General features: G+C 44.5%; 1 protein-coding gene and 2 long non-coding RNA genes across 21 annotated transcripts in view; 1 reads left to right on the top strand and 2 right to left on the bottom strand.

Moving 5' to 3' along the window:
- Positions 1-2,729, top strand: part of DMD (dystrophin) — a 1,059,271-nt gene extending 1,056,542 nt beyond the window's left edge. For 13 of the 19 annotated variants that reach the window (XM_064646820.1, XM_064646822.1, XM_064646818.1 and 10 more), the window contains one exon: positions 296-990. In XM_064646820.1, coding sequence (XP_064502890.1) covers positions 296-393 — 98 coding nt within the window. In that variant the 3' untranslated portion in view covers positions 394-990. Of the gene's footprint in view, positions 1-295 lie in introns of all 19 variants that reach the window. The other 6 variants (XM_064646827.1, XM_064646828.1, XM_064646830.1 and 3 more) reach the window with 1 other exon arrangement.
- On the bottom strand, positions 508-12,497 carry LOC135410271 (uncharacterized). Its single transcript, XR_010428594.1, has 2 exons — positions 8,460-12,497; positions 508-5,241 (listed from the first exon to the last, which is right to left on the bottom strand). It is a non-coding gene; the product is annotated as an uncharacterized LOC135410271 (long non-coding RNA).
- Positions 12,498-20,968: 8,471 nt separating this feature from the next.
- Positions 20,969-23,025, bottom strand: LOC135407119 (uncharacterized). Its single transcript, XR_010426708.1, has 4 exons — positions 22,781-23,025; positions 21,795-21,903; positions 21,338-21,389; positions 20,969-21,086 (listed from the first exon to the last, which is right to left on the bottom strand). It is a non-coding gene; the product is annotated as an uncharacterized LOC135407119 (long non-coding RNA).
- Positions 23,026-23,236: the final 211 nt, after the last annotated feature.

Genomic DNA, 23,236 nt, shown 5'->3' with positions numbered 1-23,236 from the left:
ATAATGATGATGCTTTATCACTATGGGGGGTGATGGCTTATTGTCATCATGGTTTACCATAGCAATTCAAGCCAGTATTGCTGCTGAAGTGTACTGCAAACCTGCCAACCTTTGCTAACAACAGCCTGTTGGACTCATCTGGGAGTCCACTTTTTGGGAAAAGTGCTCTTCAGTGTACTGCCTTGGGGATGGCGGCGAGCGGCACATGGAGAGTGATGGATCTGTAAAATGTTCCTACCAACACGCTGCCATGTCCTCTTTGTTTAATTTCCTCTTCTTTGAATTTCTTTTTCAGGCCACAATGTAGGGAGCCTTTTCCACATGGCAGACGACTTGGGAAGAGCGATGGAAACCTTAGTGACAGTGATGACCGACGACAAGGTGTTAGAATAGCAAGATGTGTTTTACAACTTCAGGCGTTCCGCATGGTTTTTATAATATTCATACTACAAAGAGGATTAGACTGTAAGAGTTTACAAGAAAACAAATCTATATTTTTGTGAAGGGTAGTGGTACTATACTGTAGATTTCAGTAGTTTCCTAAGTCTGTTACTGTTTTGTTAACAATGGCAGGTTTTACACGTCTATGCAATTGTACAAAAATTATAAGAAAACTACATGTAAAATCTTGATAGCTAAATAACTTGCCATTTCTTTATATGGAACGCATTTCGGGTTGTTTAAAAAAAATTTATAACAGTTATAATGAAAGATTGTAAACTAAAGTGTGCTTTATAAAAATAATTGTTTATAGAAACCCCCTTAAAAAAAACACAAAAAAAATATACTGAGGCAGTGCATTTGTTTAGTTTCATTTCAGCTCTGTAACTGCATCAGAGAGATTCATGTCCTGTGTTCTTTTCCTTGCGTAATGAAAAGTAAAAAAAAAGTATTTCCTGAAGTGACACCAAAATGGCCAACTTACATTTCTCATTGGTTTTGTCTGACTAGGGCTGGCTTAAAAAAAAAAAAAACACAAAAAACACAAAACTGAACTTCCAATGAAGGTAGTTATGTCATATCTTTCCAATAAAATTAAGAATTACATGAATTACTGTCCTGCTTTCGGACAGCAACTAGCAATTACACAGCTAGTTTGCAATAATTAAATGAAAGAGCACATTACATGACAGAACCTGCAAAAAAAAATAATTTAAAAAAAAAAAAAAAAAAGAAAAAGAAAAAACCCAGAAGAAAGAAAGAAAGGAAAGAATTTAATGAGCATCCTATGTGCCAGTGTTTCCTCTGCTGACTAAATTCCTGAATGCTGTTAGTAAAGGAACGTAGAAATTGCCTTACTGGTTTAAACTTTCGGAGCTCGGTGTCCGGTACCTGCTGGCTGTGCTTCAGCAGGGGAGAAGTTCCCTCCTGACCCCCTCAAAGCATCACAGAGCATTGTCCAGCTCCCAGTGCTGTTAATGAGCATGAAGCTCCTCGATCCTCTGGACAGTACAACCAGAGCTTTCTGCAGTCCCGTGTCTCAGCCTGCTACAGCAGCCAGTCCCAAGGAGCTGTAACGCTGTGAGCAACCTTTGGGAAAGGCTGCACAAGAGTTACTGCTGTTCTCGCGCGCGTGTGGTGATCAGGTGAAGGTAGTCACACTGCTCCATGAGGTGTTTATCACCAAAACAAAGGCCCTGGTCCTTTCTCCTTCCCTGTTTTTCTCTCTACAAGTAATCCTGCACAATTAACAATAACGTGAGGAAGAGAGGAACCGGTAGCAAAACAGATTAACCAGTTTGACTGCAGCTTGGGAGAGATTGGTTTGGGTATGAGGTGCTGTCAGCAAAAGCTTTACCACTTCATTTTCTTAACCAGCTTTTAATTTTACCTTAGAATACATAGAAACACACCATCTGACTTTATATTGCAAGAGTATAAAAAATCTGTTACCTCTTCTTGTATGAATTGTAATTAAACTTGGGAAAGATTTTATTTTGAATGCTAGTTAACATTGAACATAGCTAGTCATGCTATTTCTACCTCACTTTGGTTTTGTGGTGTTCCTGACAATTATGTACGACAATGTTACATCCTCACCACGTGTCCATTGTGTGACCAGGTATCATCGTTTAAATAATAACAACGTTAATAATCTTTAAAAATAAGTACAATCCTCCCAAACCTCTGCTTTCCTAATAAAGAGCTTTTTTTAACACTTTATTAAAATAGGAACCCTCACTATTTCTCATGGCCTTTTTTAGCAGAAGGTTTAAATTGCGATTTGAGAAATGGGTTTCTTCTTTTTTTCCCCCCTTATATGTTAAACCTTCTCTTCAGAAAAAAAATGGAGGAAAAACAGATTGCACGATTGTTTTCATCAGGGTTTTGTTTTGTTTGTTTTACTTTAGTTTTGGAGTGAGTCTGTCAAAAAGTATTTAAAAAGTTGAAAGCTTTATTGCTGCTTTTTTAAGCATAATTTGGGAATTATTTCATATTCCTTATAATGACAAAATATTAAACTGTAAAACATAATCAGTGTAGTTGAAAACATAAATACCATATGGCATGTTATTACATCGTTACTCAGTACTGGTTTATTACTTGGATATCATAATATATTGTGTTTTAACACCCAACACTGTAACATTTACTAATTATTTTTATAAACTTCTGTTTTACTGCATTTTTTCACAACATACCAAATTTCACCAAATATATGCCTTACTATTGTATTATATACTGCTTTACTGTGTATATCAATAAAGCACGCAATTATGTTATAAAAAGTGCAGCAGTTTTTGTTGTGGTTCAGCACTCACCCAGTGCATTCCCTTGCCAGCAGCATCTCAGTGCCTCAGCTGTGAGGTTTTTCTCCCGTGTTGAAGTCTTGGTTTTATGCTCCCCAAGCTTTTAGGGGTTTGCCAGCCCCACACTTTCTGCCTCATCACAGGCAGGAGCTTCAGACCAGAATGATCTTCAGTGTTCAGTCCAGCATTTGTTAGTGTCCTTGCCACCAGGCATAATTCTAGGAAACCCCTCTCCTCTGGGGCTTCGGGAAGTGTATGTTCCCAGCAGAGAGGATGGTCACACATCTCCTTTCTCATATCTAAGAAACATGTAGGTTTTGATACCCAGACTCCACTCAGCTGTGTCACATTGCTTTCTTTGATCTACTTTTTGGTGGTAGAAATAATATGATGAAAAATATTATAAATACAAAGGCAAACCCAGCATATGTTTACCTATGATTTTGATAGTATGTTGAGGGAGAAGGTGAGAATTTCCTCATTTCATTCACTTGAGGAAATAAATATGCATCCCACATCTACTCTCCCAGACTCAGGTTACTCTGGATTCACTCCTACATAAGTGAATCAGTGTGTCTTGCTGTATTCAAGTCTTCCCTGAAGATTACACAATCCACAAAGCACAGCAGCCCCCAGTGATGACTCCTGTTGAATTCAATTAAGCAAGAGGGAGGATAGCTTCTCTCATTTCTCCCACGCCCACACCCCCATTATTTACAACTCCTAACATCCATCAATAAAGTGGTGTTTTGAATGGCTCCTAGGAATGTTTTCTTTATATAAGTTCAGGTGAAATATCCTCCTTATTGTAAGGACAAGGCTGTTTACTGGTCAGTGTGTTTCCTTGGCTCTCTGGGCAGAAGGGAAGACTAGTTCTCTTTTATTTTGGCTGCCTTCTTAACATGCTGCCATTTACTCATAGACTCCGTAGTCTTTTCTCTACCTTTTCACTAGATAGATAGCTAGATGATGGAAATCCTGAGGTCCTGATAGCCAGGTCAGCAATACTGGGGGTGGGATGTTCCCTTCCCACTGAGGCCAAACATCTCCTCTGCTCCCCACTGCCCATCACGGTAAAAGACCTTCACAGCTCAGGGCAGCACATGCAGGGCATCTTCTGATGCACAGCCCCTGATTGCCACCTCTCAGCCCAACCACTGCTGCCCAGCCCAGCCCTCAGCTTCCTGCTAGAGTTCAGGAGCCCGGCACCCCCCTGTGGGGCTGTGTGGGCAGCAGTGCCTGCTCTGCTGCAGTGATGGGGCAGGAGAAATCAAGGAGGGGAGCAGCTGACATGGGAAAAAGAGCAAACTTGTCTTTTCAGTTAGGATGGGGGAAAAGAGGGAAAGCAGTGGAGAAGATGGAGAAAAGGTGTAATTCACTCCGTGGTGGTGCCTGCTGAGAGCATCCCCGGCCTCATTTGGCTGGATATGCGCAGCAGGCAAAGTGCCATGGACTGCTGGATGAAGTGCTTGTGCTTCCAAGCCCACCCACATGCAACCAGCAATAGCTGCTTGCACTTCTTTCCCAGTGGCAGCTTCAAAGCTACTGTTATGTTACAGCTGATGTCAGTTTTACATCAGGTGCCCTGCAGTGAAGAACAACTATGCAAGGTGGGGATGAAGTATTGACATCCTGCATGGACCTGATCTACCCCTCCTTGCAAAGGTGCAGGAGCAGCAGGAGCATCCTGGTGCCCAGCCTCACACTCAGGCACTGGCGGCATTTCACTGGCTATGACCCATTTTGGCTCCCTGTGGGCACATGTGTGCAGTCAGGCCGAAAACCAATAAATCTCCCTCTTCTTGAGAGGATTTCACTGGGAATTTGTTTCAGCTCAGAGCAAGCATATCAACTTGCTAGAAAGTACCATAAATCTGTGCAAGAAAAATGGACCTGCTGAGACCAACTAAAGTGTAACACTTCCATACATGAACCCCATAAGCTGATAATGCTGCTTACCAGCTGGGGAAGATGACTGCAGCACATAGGTAGTAACTCATAAAGCCCAAAACTTGTTTTTAAAGCACCTGTGGTTAAGGGAGGATGAGAGGTAAGGAAATCTTGTAGCTGTACAAGTGAATCATGGGGCTTCACAAATACTGCTCTTTCAGCCTATTTCCTAAACCCCTACTGCTTGCCAACCCAAGGCTTGTATTAGTCACTTGGCAATTGTTTAGCAGGTGTAAAGACTTTCTGTTATTATCTGTGCATTACAATGGATATGCCATTTATTCAGTAGCTGGCACATGCCTTTTGCTAGCTGTGTCCAAGCAAGTTCTTCCTGTTTGCTGACATAAGCAACCCACTACTTCTAAGACTTTCCTCTCTCTCACACCCCTCTTGGTACACATGCAACATACAGGAAAGAAAGAACAACAAAGCAATCTTTCATTGTCTTTCCTGCTGAATGGAAGAGGTTGTTTTTTCTCCACAAAATCATCTCCGGGAATAAGAGCATCCTCATTGGTATGTCCATATTTTCAACAAGTGCCTAAAAAAAAAAAAAGGAAGTTTTTTATATTCTATAGTAGGAAACCAGGAAATGATGTTAATTTGCTCAGCATTGCCCTATTTTTTTCCCTTCACACATATTCTATCTGATGACCCAAACCAACAACATAGAGTGCAGTTTTGCATGTATAATGTCTTTCAGAGCATTAAAAACAATATTAAATAAGATGAGATTCTTTGAAAATGCATTATTTTATTAAGTCAATGACTAGTTCAGTAAATACATCAATTAGACCTCCATGAGGCTGTAAAAAGATTGTTTGGCCCCTGGCATACATGAACTTCCCACTTCTTCATGCCTATCTGCCATGAAGCTGCCATCAGCATGTCCACATCTTCCAGCTGACACAGCTCTCTGCTCACCCCTCTGCTGTGTGCAAGGGAGAGCCGCATCCCCTGCTCACTTCCAAAGTCGTGCTCCCACCTCAGCAAGATGAAAGCTCTTTCCATTCTGGCTCAGAAGCAAACTGACGAGCAGCTGACCTGTGAGGCAGCTGAGGAGCACGGCAGTGGCAAAGGTTTCTGGTGAGGTTGAGGACCACACCAGGTCAGGCCTTGCATGGTCGTTCAGGGGACAAGAGAGGCACAGTGAAACCCCAAGGTATTTGTGGGAACAGAGTCAAGTGTTGTGCATACAGGGAGATACCCATAAGAGTATTTTTATCCACTGGTGGTGTTGCAACACAATGTCAGGTTAGAGCAATTTCAAAACAGGTACCATGTCCCAAAATAAGAATAAAACTGTTGAATTAAAACTGTTCAAACTCCTTGCTGTTCAGTCTGCATTACATAAAGATGCCCTTCCTGATGATCTATGGTGGACTAGTACATAATCAAAAATATCATCATAAGAGGATTTTTACTTCTGCATCAGGGTAATTTTTAGTTGTGCCTCATTCACCAGACAAATGGGTTTATTTTAACACTGATGTAGGAGATGCTTCTTTTTGCTCAGAAGATTAATGGCAGTTGCCAGCATAATTCCCTGCTGCATCCCACAGTGAATGTTTAGATAAAGGCTGCAGCCAGCTGCAGGTGATAAGACATGAAACTACTGGGGTTTTTCCTACCAACCACAAATATGTGCTTAGAAATTCATGGTCTCAGGAAAATATTAGGTATGTTAGAATAAATTCTAGATACATGAATATATACCAATATGCACACAGACAGACAGAGGCATGAAACACACATCTTCCTGTGTGACACACACGCACACCCCGACATGCACGCACAAGCCCTTTGCTGTGCTAAGCCTGTGAATCATTCGGTTGTGTCAAAATAGATAAAGCCTGACAATGTGCATTATTTCAGCTTTATTTTAAATTGTAACAGCCTGTGGTTTGCAGCATCAGAGCAGTATTTTGTTCAGCAGTTGCTGAAGTTTCTTCAGGAATTTTGATTCCTAAGGGAAGTGGCTGTAAGCATATTGGATCTGTGTAACTTCTTCTTTTGTTGTTCTTCTGAAACACCTGGCAGAGCTGGCATGGCCTTTAAGCCTTGGCAGAAGGTAATAAAGGCATCAAGCCTATAACTTAGCTTCTTTCATCTTTTTTTTTCACTCAAAGCCTTCCTTCAGCAAAACCTTGCAGGCAGACAAATGCCACTAAGTCTTTCAATGACTTATTGTACAGGTGTTTTTTTCTACCCATTTTTTGCTGGCTTCCTCTCCTACATTAAGAAAACTTATAAGTCAAAACAGTACATGAGGGGAAAAGACCATTTGCATCTTTAAGTCTTTTAACTGCAAGTACCCACATGAAACCCCAGAGTTCCCTATTTTCGTATTTTTTATACTGCAAAGCTGCAACACTGTTAGTGCCTGTAGGCTTTTATCAGACGCTGTGAGCACAGTACACGGAAGTCTCTACTCCGCAGTTTTTTCAGTATATAAGGATTCCTTAAAAGTTCTCTAATCCTTAGGATGCTCGTCCTCTCCCAACAAAAATATGTTGACTTCTACTGTGCAGTCACTTTGCAGTCATTTTTTGCTTCTGATGTCCTGACCTGTTTCCCCACAGTCCCTGGCAACCCCTCCTCTGAGGTGCTGGATGACTGAAGCCAGCCCTGGCTGTACCCTCAGGCACTTCCCTCTCCCGCCCAGACTGCCTATACGCATCCTCACCTCCAATCCCATCCCACACTGCCCCCATGCTTCAGACTCAAGTGCAGCAGAATGGAATGGAGCCCCAGCGCCAACCCCACCTCCCACCAGCTTCGTCCCCCCTCGGTGTAAGGAATGCCCCACTCCTGTCCCCTTCCTGCACAAGCAGCTGCCAAAATGTCCCACAATTGAAGTCACCCCAAGTTCCCCATCAGGCACTGACACCTATGGGGCTGTGCACACCTCAGCCTCATTACACCCCTTTCCCCTCATGTTTTTAACAAACCCCGTGAATGACATCTGACCACAAACCTGATCTTCCCTTCCAGGGCAATGCGTTTGCTCAACACTCTGTGTTGTCTTTCCTCCTGATGAGGTTTTTATTCCCCTCTACTAATTTCCCTACTGAGTCTCATTTTTTCATGCTCCATTAACATTTTCCTTTGTGCCACTTCTAATACACAGCTTTACTTACAGAGCAGGCTCTCCACCTCCAGCCCCCATCTCCCATTCCTGCTTGGGCTCCCCACTTCTCTCCATACACTTAGGAACGTGTGTAGGGACCAGGTAGGCCTGGGGTCCCATATATGCCTTGCAACCTTGGACTGGATTTTCTGTCTTTTCTTACTCTTGACATCTCTAACACTGAAGACTTTCAGTGAGAATCTCTTTTTTAATGCACCAGTGCAGAAGACTATTACAGTCCCTACAGGAAGGTATACCGATTCTCCTTTGATTGTTTGGGTGGGTTTTTCGCTTCTTTTGTTTCTTTAAAAGTTCGGGGGGACTTTTTTTTGAGAACAGGAGTTGTCACCTTGATTGCTGGTGGAATTTGTGTTGGCCACATGACCAATATGCTGCATAACCCCCATGAACCGAGACCCCCAAAGGCAGCCCAAAGGACTCTGCTTCCAAAGGGGTCTGCTCATGTCCTGTGAAGGCAATTCACTCGAGTGGCCTATTTTCTTTTTGTTTTTAAAGAGATAAACACTCAAAGTCATTAGAACAGCTTACTGCAGATCAAGCAGCCAAACCTGAAATAAGTTACTTAGGGAATTAGGCACTAAATGCATCTCATTTTGCAGCTTACTTACACCCATCCCTCAGCACTGAGGGGTTTAGGAGGTGTGATCTCCAGCAGGCAAAGCCCATGGTGAAGAGCCCAGCTGGATAAATGTCAGGCATCAGCAGGTCTTGCTTGCTCGGGGCACGTGGGGACGGCCGTGACTGTTGCTACGGGCACCAGAGCAGAGAACGATGATAATGCCAAGGCAGACTGAGGGGAAAAGGGTAACACAGGATATCTCCATTTCACTTTCAAATATGGCTCCAAATTAGCTGCAGGGAGTAATTACCTGTGAACAAAGTAATGGTGATGGTTCTGTGGTTTAGAAGAAAACTCCTTGAGCAGAGGGCTGCAAGAGACACCTTTGATTTTGCCTGCCAGGAAAGGGATTTTTTTTGCTTTTGTATGAGAATAGAAATCATGGCCATGAAGGAATTCACATCAGCTATTGCTAAGGTAGCTGTTTCATTATGGCATGCATTACTTGGTATTATATTTTCCAGACTGTTGGCTATTGCGCTCGGATGGCCTTCCCACCCATTCCCCCCAGCCCCAATGGAAAAGGAGACATTTGCTCAGCTCCCCTGCACAGAGTTTTTCTCCAGCTAGGCTCTAAGTGATCCCAGCATTTTGATCCTTGCCCAGCACCTGCAGGATAACTTTCCTGACTTCCATCTGATTTATACAAATTATGACCTTTTCCTTTTGCCTTCAGTCACAAATCACTCAACGTTCCACAAAGAGCCAGCTGGGTGTGGCACAGCCTGCCAGCATCCCACAGAAGGAACAGTGCATTGGAATGCCTGTTGAGTCAGGGTTTACATTAACAAAGACACATTGCCCTACAGCTTCTGAGCTGCCAGTGCCAGGTGATAGCATTGCTGGTTGGGATCTTGCCTTTCCTTCCCTTTCCTGCAGCTTCTTTTCACCTGGGAGTTACTCCTATGACCTGGCTGCAGCTGCACAGTGAGGTATGTGCTTCATGCACGCAAGTGCTTCACCTCTCAGGAACCTAAATACCAGAATAGACTTCTCTGTTGGGTCAGGGCTGTTCAAGAGCCGCCTTGTTCCTCCTCACCTCTTCCTCACCTTTGCACTGCTCTATTTAGGAAAAGAACAGCACAGAAGTGAGTCATTTCAAAAGGCCCTGTGGACCAGGGGAGGCTCAGTGGAAAGCCCCTCACTTCCCTCATTTATCCCATGCCATATCCTAGAGCCAAGAGTTTGCACTTGCCCTGGACTGTTCTGCCCTCTCCTGTAACATTTTAAGGGATAATGTGTATGGGATGATAACGGGACCTTTAGCCTCTGGGTAGAGTGAGGCTTCTGGCCTTCAGAAACTTTGCTCCTTCTTTCTGGGGAAGGAGCCTTAACCTAAGTTAATGATGCCACCTAAATTTGGCATTTTCTAAGTCTGGGCACCTAATAGTCTCACCTACAAAAGGAAGGTTATTGAAGTTAGTGCTCCTGCTCTTACTTCTTTCCCTTTTTCCTTCCCTCTCCCTGTTGTCCCTTCTGGATCAACCTGGAGCTGTGAGAACTTTGATCCTGAGCTGGAATAGCACCATCACCCACATCCCTGAGCACTATATGCGGCTTTCTTGGCGCTGTCAGGACGAGCGTGTGACACCAAATAGCTCAGCTTCATAAAATCTGTTATGTTTGCACAAAGTGCCACCATGAGCAAGCTGTGCCTCCAGCAGATCTCAAACGATGGCACAAGAGTGTGCAGACAGACGGTCTCAAACATAGTGCAGAGGAGAGGTGTCTGTACGTCTGTCCTGATGTCCTGCAGCTCCCATTTGCAATTCCACATGGCTCTGGTGAGCACTTTAATGGATGGGTGTAACAAACACTCAGGGAAGTGCTGAATGCTGTGAACTGGACAGTCACTTAACAAGCTGTAACATCCAGAGGAATGGAGACCTGGATGTATTTTTTTTTGTGTCGTTACTGCATAAGAAACTGACAAATCCTGCGGGTGGGATTCATTATGTGCAGCACATTATCCTGTGACATGGAGAAGAGACACGGGATCATTCCCAAAATATCCTTCCCCACTGATAAATTGCAGCAAGCAGGTTGGAAGTTGCGCAGCGTGAAGGATAACCTACTTAGGATGAACACGTGCATGATGCTATCAGAAATATTGATGCAGTTACAGCCCTTATGAAGGGGCTGAGGAAAGGGTTATATCAAATCACAATTTGCAGAAGCACAGGGGAGACAGCAGGCTCGAAGCAAAGCCACCTCACATTTTCCCCAGGCTGGGCTTTTCCCTCAGCCCCAGGATATTTGTTTACTGCAGTCTCCATCCTCCCATGTAGTGTGAATACAAATATAGGAAAGATAGAATAGGGGAATACCTTTGTGTTCAAATGGGTGCTGGAGGGGTGTGCATGTGTGCCAGTGCATGCCTAACTTTGGGAAGCCCCTGGCAGAGGTGCCTCCATGTGATTAGACATACCTCAGGGAGATGGCACAGTAGGGCTGGGGTTACTTCCTGGGGGGGATGAGACTTCGGGCATCCATGGAACCAGGTCAGGCATTTGCACAGTGGAATTCAAATCTATTCTTCCTGGCAGTTCCTGGCACAAGTGAGGGATGAGGAGGATGCACAGGGGCAGCAAAGCAGAGAGAGAACAGTTCATCAGTTGAGGTGATTTCGTTTACACGTGGCTCCAGGTGTTTCAGAAGATAATTTCGAGGTGGCACATGTGGTGGGGCACCTTGTTCAGCACTATGCTTGCAGAAGGGGCTTCTTTAAGGCAGAAATATTTTAATTTATGAAAGGCTCATGTGGAGCTTTCCTGGCTGAGGCAGAAGCACAAGGCAACTGATGTTTTCCAAGGCAGTCATCCATTAACAGGCGATTTCACCATCCCTCCCTGAACTCTACAGCCCTCTGCTAAGCTCTGGTGCACATTGTTTCTGTAAGCACAAACCAGCATTTTAATTTTAAGCACTTGACAGTGTCATGGGTTTCACTTCAGTTGTTCTAACGTGCAGCAAGACCCCAGGTTTTACGCTGCCCTCTGGTGAAGGCAGCAAATAGCAATATAAGGAGGAAACAACCTGGAGACTGACATTTCTCCTGTAATACAAAGGAAAGAAAGAGAGAAAGGGAGAAAGGAAGAGAGAGGAAAAGAGGGGAAAAGAGAGGAAAGAGAGGAAAGAAAGAAAAGAAAGAAAGTGAGAAAGAAAGAAAAATAAAAAAGAAAGAGAGAGAGAAAGAGAAAGAAAGAAAGAAAGAAAAGAAAGATAAAAACTCTATGAAACAAAATAGGCATAAAATATCTCTGCTCCCCTCCAGTTAATATTTAATATGATGTATGGGTAGGATGCTGTACCAGTCTAAAGTGTGAATCCCTGACTGAGCACACTAAATGCAGCCGTACATGACAATCAAACCTGTCTGCACACAGTGAATATTCTCTTCAGTCACAGCTAAGCAAACAACAAATCTTTCTCTCTTCTGCAGCCAGACAAGTGCCTTTACTACACTTTGGTGATTGCACTGCAGTCTGCAAAGCAGTTGGGGGCACAGATGTGTCTGAAAGCAGCAGGGGTTATATAGAAATATATATATCTAATCAAACTTTTATTAACCCGTGGCCTTCCAGCTCAAAAAAGACACGATCGAACCAGCCATGATTTGCAACAGCTTCAGCCTCTGGACTGAGTGGAAAATCATTTGCAAAGTACTTCTGATTCTCTGCAAGGGATTTCATGATGTGCCAGCATTTACCAGAGGGCCTTGGGCAGCTTTGAGGGCTGCTCACTGTTTGCTGCCAGGAGGGGATGGTCAGGGGTGGCAGTGGGACCGGGTATCCAGGGCTGTGCAGCACCTTCATTACCCACACTAACCCCTCCAGCTCCAGCTGGAAGTCCTTGCTTTGTGTGATTGAAGTGGCTTTTAATTCCATTTCAGCTCAGCAAGGTGCCCAGCCAGGGGGAGGATAGCCCCTGACACCTTGCAGCCTGCAGCACGCTCATGCCACCTTGTAGTGGGAGCGTCCTCTGAAACCAGGGCTTATTGCTCCTGCTGCCAGGCTGGAATGCTGGATCAAACATCCCAGTGGTAAAAACAGAAATAGAGAAGCCTTTTCTTTCTTAAACAAGCAAGCAATAAGCAACACTGTGGCCCAAATATTAGCCAGCTGTACAAAAATCCTGAGACTTTCAGATTTCCAAAAATATTTCTGTTCTGTATTATTTAGTAGTTCACATATAATCCCCAAAAGCTGCCCCAGCTGCTCCAACTCACGTTTGCAAATTATCCCTCATTCACCCTGTCCCAGCCCAGTCCCACCTGCCCCAGGAACTGCTTCTTATTCACCCTCCCAGCTCCCCTCTCTGTCCTGGGATCACTCCAGCTCTGTTTTCCCCTCTCCCATCACCATGCCGTGGTGCCATTGGGGTGCCATGGGGAAGGCAGCAGCTTCCTCCTTCTCTCCTGAGGGGCATGGCATGGCAACTCTGCTGCCAAAGGAGCGGTGGCTTCCCTGGAGGCAGCAGGGCCAGACCGGAGCCACCATGGCCGTGGCAGTAGGAGATGGAGGAGCTGAGGACCAGAAGGAACACAGCAAGGTTTATTCCAGGGGAGCGAAAGTGGAGGGAAGGGCCGAGCACCTGGAGGCATGAAGACATTCTCAGCCATCCTGCTTAGAGCAGCAACAAGCATCTGGTCTGTGAGGCAGCAAAACCAGACTGAAGGGGTGAGAGAGAAAATGAAAGCTTCATTTGACTTCAGCCCTGCACAGAGGTGAGTTTGTGACAGCAGGCACTGCAGGGTCTCACACCATTCCCTTGGAAGTGGTGGCTCACAGAGGAGCAGGAATCTTTCTGCTGCAGACCTCACTTCAGCTACAGCACAGCATTTCCTGGCTTGCTGCTGTTTGTGCCATCCTGCTCCTGGTTGTCTGGCTTTTTCAGAAGGCTTTTACCCAGCTTTCTCTCTCTCTCTGGCTACCTTGCTCCCCCTCCATCTATTTTGTCATCAGGCCTTCTCTTTATCTCCTTAAAGTTGCCAGGGGCTCTGCCCCATCCCCTGGCCACCTCCTCCTGTTCCCACACACCTTTTGCTGGCATCTACCATACCTGGAGAACAGGAATCCCCCTGCCAAGCCCTGCCAGCTCTCAGCCACTGTGTTCCCAACACCTACAGCTGCCAAGCCCATGGGAAAGCAGCACCTGCTCTGCATTCCACCCAGAAACTTAAAGCAATAAGACGAGCCATCATGATCCAGTGGGTGGTGATGAGGCACTGCTGGCACAGTGGGAAGGGATGGTGGGAAGCAGGACACCCTCAGATTCTGCCCACATTGTCCTTGGGCTTTGAGGGCAGTGCAAGGTCCCACTGGCTCACAGGCCCTGGTGCAGCTCTTGCACCACGTAGATTTTCCAGCCAGTGGCTCCTGTGGATGCACACAAGGTTGGGTGAGCTGATTACAGCCTCTGCAGCTCAAAAAAGGATGGGGCAGAAATGTCGGCCAGGTTTTGCCTTCTTCAGGCAGGCAGAGCACAGGTTGTCGGTGCACAGCAGGGGATGTATCAAACACAAACGCTGTTCTATTACCGCTGGGTGAAGGTAAGCGCAAAAAATCAGATGTCCTTTCCTATTTTCTGTGTCTCCCTCTGCGACGCTGATAGTGGGACTCCAAATGTTTCCAAGCAGGCAGTGCCTATCTGCAGCAGGCAGACAATTTCCAAATGTATTAGCGGCACAGAGTCAATAGAGAAATAGCAGTCCAGCATATCATCCAATTTTCAAATGTAAATAACTAGACCACTGTTAATTTGAAGGACTACAGCAGGGAATAAAATGAGCCTTGGAAAACACACACAGCAATGACCGCTGGTCGTAATCCATTACCTTCAGGAGCGCCTGTTATTTTTCCCGGCTGGCTGCTGTGCCAGAGACAGTGGTCTCGCATGTGAAGAATGGACTGAGCCCCCAACAGCCCTACCAGGCTACTCCCAGGAGGTGCCAGCCAGGGAGTGCCAGCCAGGCCATGCCCCAGGCACACGGTGCTGAGCACCCTGCACAGGATGCAGCCCTGCTTCGCCTCTCCTGCTCTGGCACAGCTGGTGGAGAGAGCACACTGAAGAGGGGCACTGGCAGTGCAGTGGGGCAGCAGCAGCAGCAATGCTTGGCCCCTCTCCAGAGACCCTTTGACTCCCCACCTCTGGCCTCATGAGCAGCAGTACCTCAATGTCCCATCCCAAAACCAGCGTGGATAAGGCATTGTCTGGAACAGTAAGGCATGAGATGAAGCATCCACCTCCCTCCACTGTGACTGCAAGGAGGAGGGAAAGAGTGAGAAACCCTGAGGGGATCCTGAAGAGGGGGGAGAGGAGGAGGATGAAAGATGCTTTTAGCAAAAAGCCTCTTGGGGTTTGCCAGTGTAACTGAGATCAAAATTGTCCCCTTGTCTACACCACTATTACACAACTGCTGAAGGGAGGCCCCTTAAATCCCATCTCTGGTGGCACATGCCAGCTTACAGTGAAGCCCTGAGGTGAGGGAACGTGCTGCAGCCACAGTCAAGACAGGCAGAGGGCCAGCCTGATGAAGCTGTCCTTGCCCTCACTAGGCTCTGGGCAGCTCCCACTAGGCACATGTCCCAAGGGAATGCTGGGCTGGGGACCACAAAAATGGGTCTAAAACCAAGAGAGGCAGCGAAAAAAATCGATCTGTTCAAACAAAGATACAAATCAGGCAGATGATGTCTTGTGTAAATCTGCCAGTCTCCACCGAACACTGCAGGAATGGGCAGGTCAAATGAGTTCATCCCAGGACTCCTCATCCTTCTTTGCACCTTCCTCACACCCTTTCTGAACCACCAGTGGACATTTGCACGGTGCCTACAAGGGGAGATGCACTTAGAAGTGTTAAGTATCAGGTAGCCCGATTGGAAAGGTCACCTTTTCACCACTCACCACTAATAGAAAAACACTCTGAAAATGAAAGATGAATATTTGCTTCAAAGCCCACCACTCCCCGAGGCTCAGCAGAGGAGACCAGATATTGCTGGTGAAGAGATGCTGGTTTAGGAGACCAGGAGCAATGCCAGGAGGGCTGTCTGAGACCAGCCATGAACCTCTGCAGCTGGGCTGTTTGGAAATGACTGGGTTTGCTTTTCTGCAAGAGCCGTGTCACAGCAGGTTCCACGGAGCAAGGGCTGGCAGGGAGACACAAAAGCCTGCAGTGGTGAGATGACCTGAAGTGGTGTGACAGGAATGATGTTGTAGCCATGATGATTCAAGCACATAAGCAAAGCAAGATTTGCAATCTCCCTCATCACAGCATCTGATCTAGCTGGAAAAAAAAGGCAAGATTGCAGGCAAACATGACTTCTAGGCTCGCTTAACTAAAAGCTAGTCTGTGCCTGTTGCTATTGTTAGTTTTTTCCCCAGACTCATGAAAAATGCACGGGAGACAAAAAGTGAAACATCAGACAGAAATGATGGATGTCTAAAGATTTTCCCTATGCCCAGTGCTGGTTTGGAAGGGAGGTCCCATGTGCTTGTTGGCAGCTTGATGCTGAGCCCTCAGATGCTGCTTCAGCCACTCTGGGGTCCCTCAGCAGCTGCAGCTTCTGCAGTGGTGCAAAACAGTCATGAAGCTGCAGACCAGGCACAGAAAGACAGGAAAGTGGGAAGGGATGGACCCCAGGCTGGCGCTCACTTGTGGAATAGATTTTTCTTAAGTGAAAAAAAATAAAACAAAACAAAACAAACAAACAAACCCAAACAAATAAAAAAAAAAGAAGAGCAGCACCCAGAACTGGAAACTGTTAAGAGATTGCTCCTTTTTAGATTTTTATTTCTTGTCTAGATCAGCCAGTGTTTGGCCCCGTGTGGTTCAACGTGAGTCGTGATGCTCTCTGCTGAGGTCTAACCAAGATTAGCTGATTTGTATAGAGCTGTGCTACCTTGCAACTACTGATTCACTTAAGTAGAAATGATAGATAGTTTTACAGGAGGTAAAAAAGTGATGAAACCCACCGGTACTTAAAACAGTGGATGTGCTCCACCTACTGTCCATTACCAACAGGCAGTGGCCTCACTGAGAGCTTCATGCTGCCATCCTCTCGACTTTTTACATTCAGATGGGAGCCAAGGGGAAGAAGAAGGGAAGAATGGATGTGAAGAAGAAAGGAGAGTGAGAGAAGATGGGGGCTGTATGGCAGGAGAAAAAGAAATAAAAAAAAAAGAAGACACAGCTCTTTTAATGTAAAAAAGAGATACTTCAAGCATATGTAAGCTTGCAGCAGCCTTGACCATGTAAAGTCATTTTGATTTATTTCAAAGCTCCTAAACAAGGAGAGTTCTTTGAATGCTGCATCCTGTTCCTGATTGATGACAAGGGAGTTTATACCTAAAACAGCCAAGGACAGATCCTAGGCTGCTGTCTGCTCCCTTTGGCTGCTGCCACCATCACCTCCAAGGCTTTGGGGCCAGAGAGGGCAGAGGGACAAACTTCTCATAGCTCTTACCTTCCATGTGTCCTCTGTACCCTCTCTACCAGTGACCATAGCTGCAACTACTGCCATTAAAATGTGGAATGGACAGACATTTTTCTCCTGCTCCTGGTGCTTGATAGCAAATCAAACCTTGCTTTTGTTAATCTCCTTCTCAGTCCAGGATTCTTTTTCTATTCAGGTCAATGAAGCCTGTGAGCAGCTGTTGCCTACACAGGATGTATCTCATCTCATATGATCTTCAATCCTGACAGTGTCTCCTGTGAAAGGCAAAGGAGGCAGGGACACAAAGCAGACTGAAGGTAACACGTTCAGGTGTACACAGTGTCAGAGTCTCCATGATGCCTTAGAAAGCAGATATTTAAGTGTCATTAAGCTGGCAGAAAATTGAATTCTCAGTATGATTTTTTGTGAATTTCTTCAGTGTGAGGGACAGGCTGGTGTTCTGCAAAGTCCAGGGTGGAACTGCTGCTCAGACACAGACAGGGAGGCAAACCACTCCTAATGTCTCTATCAGCCAATGGGTTTGTGCACAGGACACAGCAGGGGGAGGAGAGAAAAAGTGAACTGCAATCATTACTCAAAATCCAAAAAGAAAAAAAGTATTTGCAAATCAGGGCCTGTGCAGCACTCTGAGGTGTGAACTTACTCACTGATTGTTTTTTCATAAGAAAAAAACCCAGAACATCCAATATTTAAGTCTGTCCTGAAGTAGGATTTTTTTTTCTATGCCAAAATTTATATTTTTACATACATATAGTACATATATGCATGCATACAGCCACACATACATAGCCCTGGGCGTGCTCTTTCTCTGCCCAAACAACTTTGAGCATGGCTGGAGGGAGCACAGGTCCATCTATATCCAGCCATATAGACCTGTCTGAAGCTGTGCAGATCCTACTGTCCTTGAAAGCCTCATGCAAAGTAAGTGCTCCAGACAGTGCAGTGTTTGTGACAGAGCAGTAACTAACCACAGGTTAATGCAATATACACTATCATTTAATATATCACAGACCACTATCTGAGTATGTTTCAGACCTGTCCTGAATACAGATATTACTAGTGGGTTGTAATTTGTCTGTGCCTCTCCCTGCAGCTGCTCCTTTCTATTATTCTTGCAAATATTGCAGGAATTCATAAAAGCCATGGAAGAGTGGTAGGCTTATGAAGTGCGCTCTTGCTACCATTTCCTTGTCCTCTTTATTAATCCACTCTACTTTTTCATCATTCTGTATCAAGTCTGTCTCCTACTAAAAAAAAGATGCTTCCTTTTTCACTTTGCATTGATATGAGCCTTTAATTCAACCCTGTCTGCTGGCTTTGACAGAGCTGCACTAATTTGTAATCAGACTGAGGCTATGACACTGCTCAAGTGCACACAGAATATGAAGGATACAGCAGAAAGAAACAGAAGAGAAGAGAGACAGAGAGAGAAAGAAAGGGAAAGATAATATGTGCAAAGTCACTGTTTCTGATGTGACATTCAACTCCATGCACAAAGGGACACAAAATGGCCCAGGGAAAGAAATTTCCTTGGGAAGACGCTGCTTCCAGCCAAAATACTGCTGTGCTATACCTCAACATATTAACAAAAAAGGAGTTAGGGAGGAGAAAGAGACGACAAGGTCAGTCAGGGAATAAAAGGAGAACTACCAGGGACCAAGGGCACAGCTGAGAGCAGAGAGATGATGGAGAGGCAAGGGATGAAGCAAGGAAGGGAAGAAAACAATAATGTGGGGAGAAGAATGAAAACATTGAGGCAAAGAAAAAGTAAGGTGAAAAAAGAGCAAAAAAGCACAGAAAGAGGCAGAAGTTCCTGACAACTTGTGGCACACCTGTTGGTGTGCTGCAGCTGGTGGCTGCAGCTGCCACTCAGGCAGAAGTAAGTGGTCAGAGAGACTCACTATCCCTGAGAAAGTGCATGTGGGGCTCAGAGCTGCAGAAAATAAAACTGCCACACCCTGACTTCATTCTTTTCCCTGTAACCTGTCAGAGCCCAAGTAAAATTAGATGAGGTTGTTGCTTTCGCTCTGGCACAGTGTTCTGTTAAAACCTCTCCATACTTCTTTATGGAAGCTAGGGATTTTCATTCATGGCTGGGCTTTGCGAACAATTTGGGAAGGGCTCTACCCACGTTTGTTGCAGGTGCGTTGGTGGCTAAAAAGGCCAATATGAGATAGGCATGTCTGGTTGCAAAAGGCACAGCAGAAAGACTCCTTAGATGGTAGGAAGCTGGGGATACTCCAGTTCCCCTCCTCTCCTAAGAGGCAGGAACGTAGGAAGCATAATAGGTATCTACTTCAGAGGGATTATAGTCCATTTGGCTTTATCTTCTCCTCACTTTATTGAAGGTGCAAAGTCTCGTGGCCTTTATGTATGACAAATCTCCAGGGTTGCCTGAATGTCTGTTTTCTTTCAACTCCTTTGAGGGGAAACACCTCCCTGTTCTGCCATGCACGTGGAATGGCTGATTACATGTGAGTTAGAACACCCAGCAGCGAGGCATGCTGTATTAAAATTGTAATCCAAGGGCATAGAGATTGAGTATTATGAACTATTAATGACTCTTTCTCATAGTTTGGTCCAAAACTGGGATCTTAGTTATTTCTTACTTAAAGGGACCTAGGCAGAAATAGAATTTAAAGCTATTGATTGCAAACACTTTTATCTACAAAGCCAATATTAAACACTGAGCAATAGCAGGCTTACTTATGTTACAGCTTCTCTTTTTATTCCTTCATGAATTTTTATTCCTTCTGTGTGTGAGAACACCAGTTCTTCTTCCAACACTACCAAGTTCTTGTCCTTCATTCAACATAACTCAACCCTATCCAGTTGCTCCGAAGTTCTTATGAGATTTTGGAAATGCCATAAGCAATAAACATAATGGTTCTCTAATGGAAGGAGAGGTGACATGTTGAGGTGAGGTAACATCACCTTCAGCAATTGCCATCACCTGCCACCAATGTGTCCTTCAGAGAGTCATTCCCACATCTGGGATGAGGGCAAGTAAAGATTTCTAAAGCAAAAGAGGAATGATGAAAGAGGTGTGAGGAGAGAGAATATAAGCAGAAGGCAGAGACAATCTTGGAGATGGGTGCCCTCCACCTGCTGCTTGCAGAAAGGAGGCAGAGGATTAGGACAGGGCAGAGAAAGGACAGGGAAGCACTACAGCAGCAGAGCAAATCTTCTGACAAGGAGAGTGAAGTGGTCGGCAAGGCTAATTTTTCATCTGCAAATACATGGATAAATGCAGCGAAGGATAATGTGAAAAATAAGAAAGTGGAAAAAGAAATACATTTTAAACAAGTGGGTGCATTCAAACATGGAAACACGACAGCGCAGAACTGAGAGGACCCGTGTCAAATAGTCTGATTACGCCAAAATAAATTTCCAGGAATTCAGAGACTACTAGAACTGTACATGAAGAAGCATAACTTATGAAAACCTCTGTGTGACTCCAGTTTTCTGAATGCCAATTGAAAAGCAACCTTTTTTTGGGAAGTCATGTAGTTGGAAAATTTTCTGCAAGAGGTGCAATGTTATATCCACACTGCAGGGTTTGGTAGAAATACTGGTAGAAATGCTCGGGGCCGTGCAGCCAGGAGCTCTGCCCCTCTTTCAGAGCAGTGCAGGAGGTGACTGGTACAGAAAGGGATGTGGGCAGCCAGGAGGACCAGGTGGGCAAACCTGTGCCCTTCCTGCCTCTCTGCCAAAACACCATCAGCGAGGCACTAAGATAATTTTAATTACTAGCATGGAATACTTTCACAAGAATCCTGTGATCATGGAGTCACAGGATGGTTTGGGTCATAAGGGACCTTCAAAGACCAGCTACTTCCACCCTTCCCAAACCCTGCCAAGGGCAGGGACATCTTCAACCAGATCAAGTTGTTTAAAGCCCCATCCAACCTGGTCTTGAATACTTCCAGGGACGGAGCATTGCTCTTTCTGCTCTGAAACCTCACTTTGTTAACCACTTTAATCTTTGGCAGCCATTAAAATGAAGAGCTGGTAAACAACTGTTCTCTGTACTTCATAGCCTGGGTTCTAGCATTTAAGCTTTTTAATAAGTAACATGAATTTTTTAACTCTTAGCTTTTATTTTCATTCTTCCAGCTGCACCCTTGAAAATAATTCTCTCTCATCTTCTCCTTCAGATCTCACTAAAAAAAGGAGAGAAGCTCAACTTACAACTGAATAATTTTCATAACAAACAGACCTCGAGAGGTAAAAAGAAAAGCATGATAGACTGGAAGATAATACTCCTGCTGAGAGAGAATCTAAGAGACCTATTAGAGAAATACTAACAGTTGTTTTACAAGAATGCTACATTTTTAGAATAGACATTAAGAAGAGAACTAGATGCTAAAGGATCCACATGAGAAATTTAGAAAATTATTGTAAAACAGCTTACATTCATAGAGAGATGCAATTAATTATGAGACTGATTTGGGTTGACTTCACCTCTAGAAGTGCAGGAAAAAAATATAAAAATTAGATACAAGTGTTTATAGGCTGCACAATTTTTTCATGCAAAAAGTGTCTGTGACTAAGCAGAACTGTCTGAAACCACTAAGATTACGCTGCTGGCTAATGGAAGAATATTTTTTTTCTTTAAGTAAGCAGAGAACCGAATTGCAATTCATCCTTAAAAACACTTTAGGAAATGCTGTCTTAATGGCTTCAATTGCCACACTTCATTTCTTCTGTCTGGATACTTGGACCCACAGTCCCCCTCAGCATGATTTAAAGCCTCTCCCCACACCATACCTACACAGCTCTGCCTGTGCCTGGGTCAGGCACCACAACTCCTCCATGAACCTGTCCCCAGCTGAAGCCACGCTCACTGTTTCTCTGATCCACAGATTTACCTGCTTTCTCTTCCACCTTTGGAGATTTTCCAGTGGCTGTAGGTCTTTGATTGGCTTTATCACAAAACCTGTTGATAGTGCTTGCCCTAATATTAGCCCACTGGTTTATCTGCAACAAAACCATCCAAAACAAGCATTGTCTTTTTGTCTTTGGCAAGCACCACCTCAGTGGCCTGACATGGCTGACTCCTTTGGGTGCTTCTGGGGAGCTTTGGAAATTACTTGTGTATTTTGTCTTAGTAATATCCCAGAAGTAAGTCCAGAGCTCTTGAAAATTAATGAAAGCTTTTGAGAAGGATCATGGTAACTGCATCCATGCTTACACACACACATATACAGGAATGTCCCTGATAATACAGTAAAAATAAGAGAGACAGATGGGGAGAGACTGGAAAGACATTAAGAGGTCTGGAGGGATAAAGCAGCTTAGAGAAGAAGTGGGGTTTGGAATTAAATTGGAGATGCTTTTCAAATAAAAATGGTACTTGAGAAGAGGTTAGGGCTTACTGGAGAAGAATTTTGAGGTAAGAATATAGCAGAATAATTAGGATCAAGTGAAGGGGAACGTAATGAGATTGGATGGTGACAAGTACCAGTTTGTTGCTATGACTGAAGGAGTTAGTGTTACAGAAGGTTTTTGGCTATGGAAAAGCCAGTCTCATAGATAAATTATGCCCCTCTCCCAAGCACAGAGATGTGCTAATACGATTTTATGGTTCAACGGCATTTTCATATGGGCTATAAAGCAATTAGTTCATAAATTAAGAAAAGTCACAAATTAAGAAAAAGCAATTCACAAATACTTTTTAGCGTCCTCTGAAGACAGGCATCATTGGGGCTTGATTTGTCTGCTTATTCTGTTTTGGAGTGTATGTTCTCAAGCTCCAAGAGCAGCCACCACCCCTATTGCCTCAACAGAGCATTTTATTCCAGCCAGAAACTGTTTGGGGCAGTTGTTCAGGATTTTAGGGCATCTGAGGACTTACCTGGGGGGTTGGTTCTAGCCCAAGATTTGACAGACTCCAAGCCAAAGTACATGTGCTGTGAAGTGAAGGTGCATTGACTTCTGTGTGCCAAGGGTCAGGCTGAACTCTGTGTGCTGAATAGCATTTCAGGAAGCTCAGCAAAGCCCAGGGTGTCCAGAAGACACTGGATTTTACTGTGCATGCACTTCATAAGCATACACACAGAATTCTCTCAGGATTTCCCTGTGGAAAATATGGAAATCATCCTGCTGAAAGTAATTTCTCTTGCACAAGCTGTTATGGTCTGGTTTTCTGTATATTAATTACATTTTAAATGCATTTGCTGAAGTCTTCTTTTGCTGGGTTTACTAAGTTATTGCCAGGAAGACACTTGTTACAGCCAATGGAATATAAAAATTATCGAAGTCCAGAATATGGTTTTGTTCATTTTTAGCATATGTATTGGCCAGATAATAC

The sequence above is a fragment of the Pseudopipra pipra genome, chromosome 2 (genome assembly GCF_036250125.1).
Source record: "Pseudopipra pipra isolate bDixPip1 chromosome 2, bDixPip1.hap1, whole genome shotgun sequence".
Taxonomy (NCBI): Eukaryota; Metazoa; Chordata; class Aves; order Passeriformes; family Pipridae; genus Pseudopipra; species Pseudopipra pipra.
Note: the sequence above shows the minus strand (reverse complement) of the source record. Positions and strands in the feature narration are given on the sequence as shown.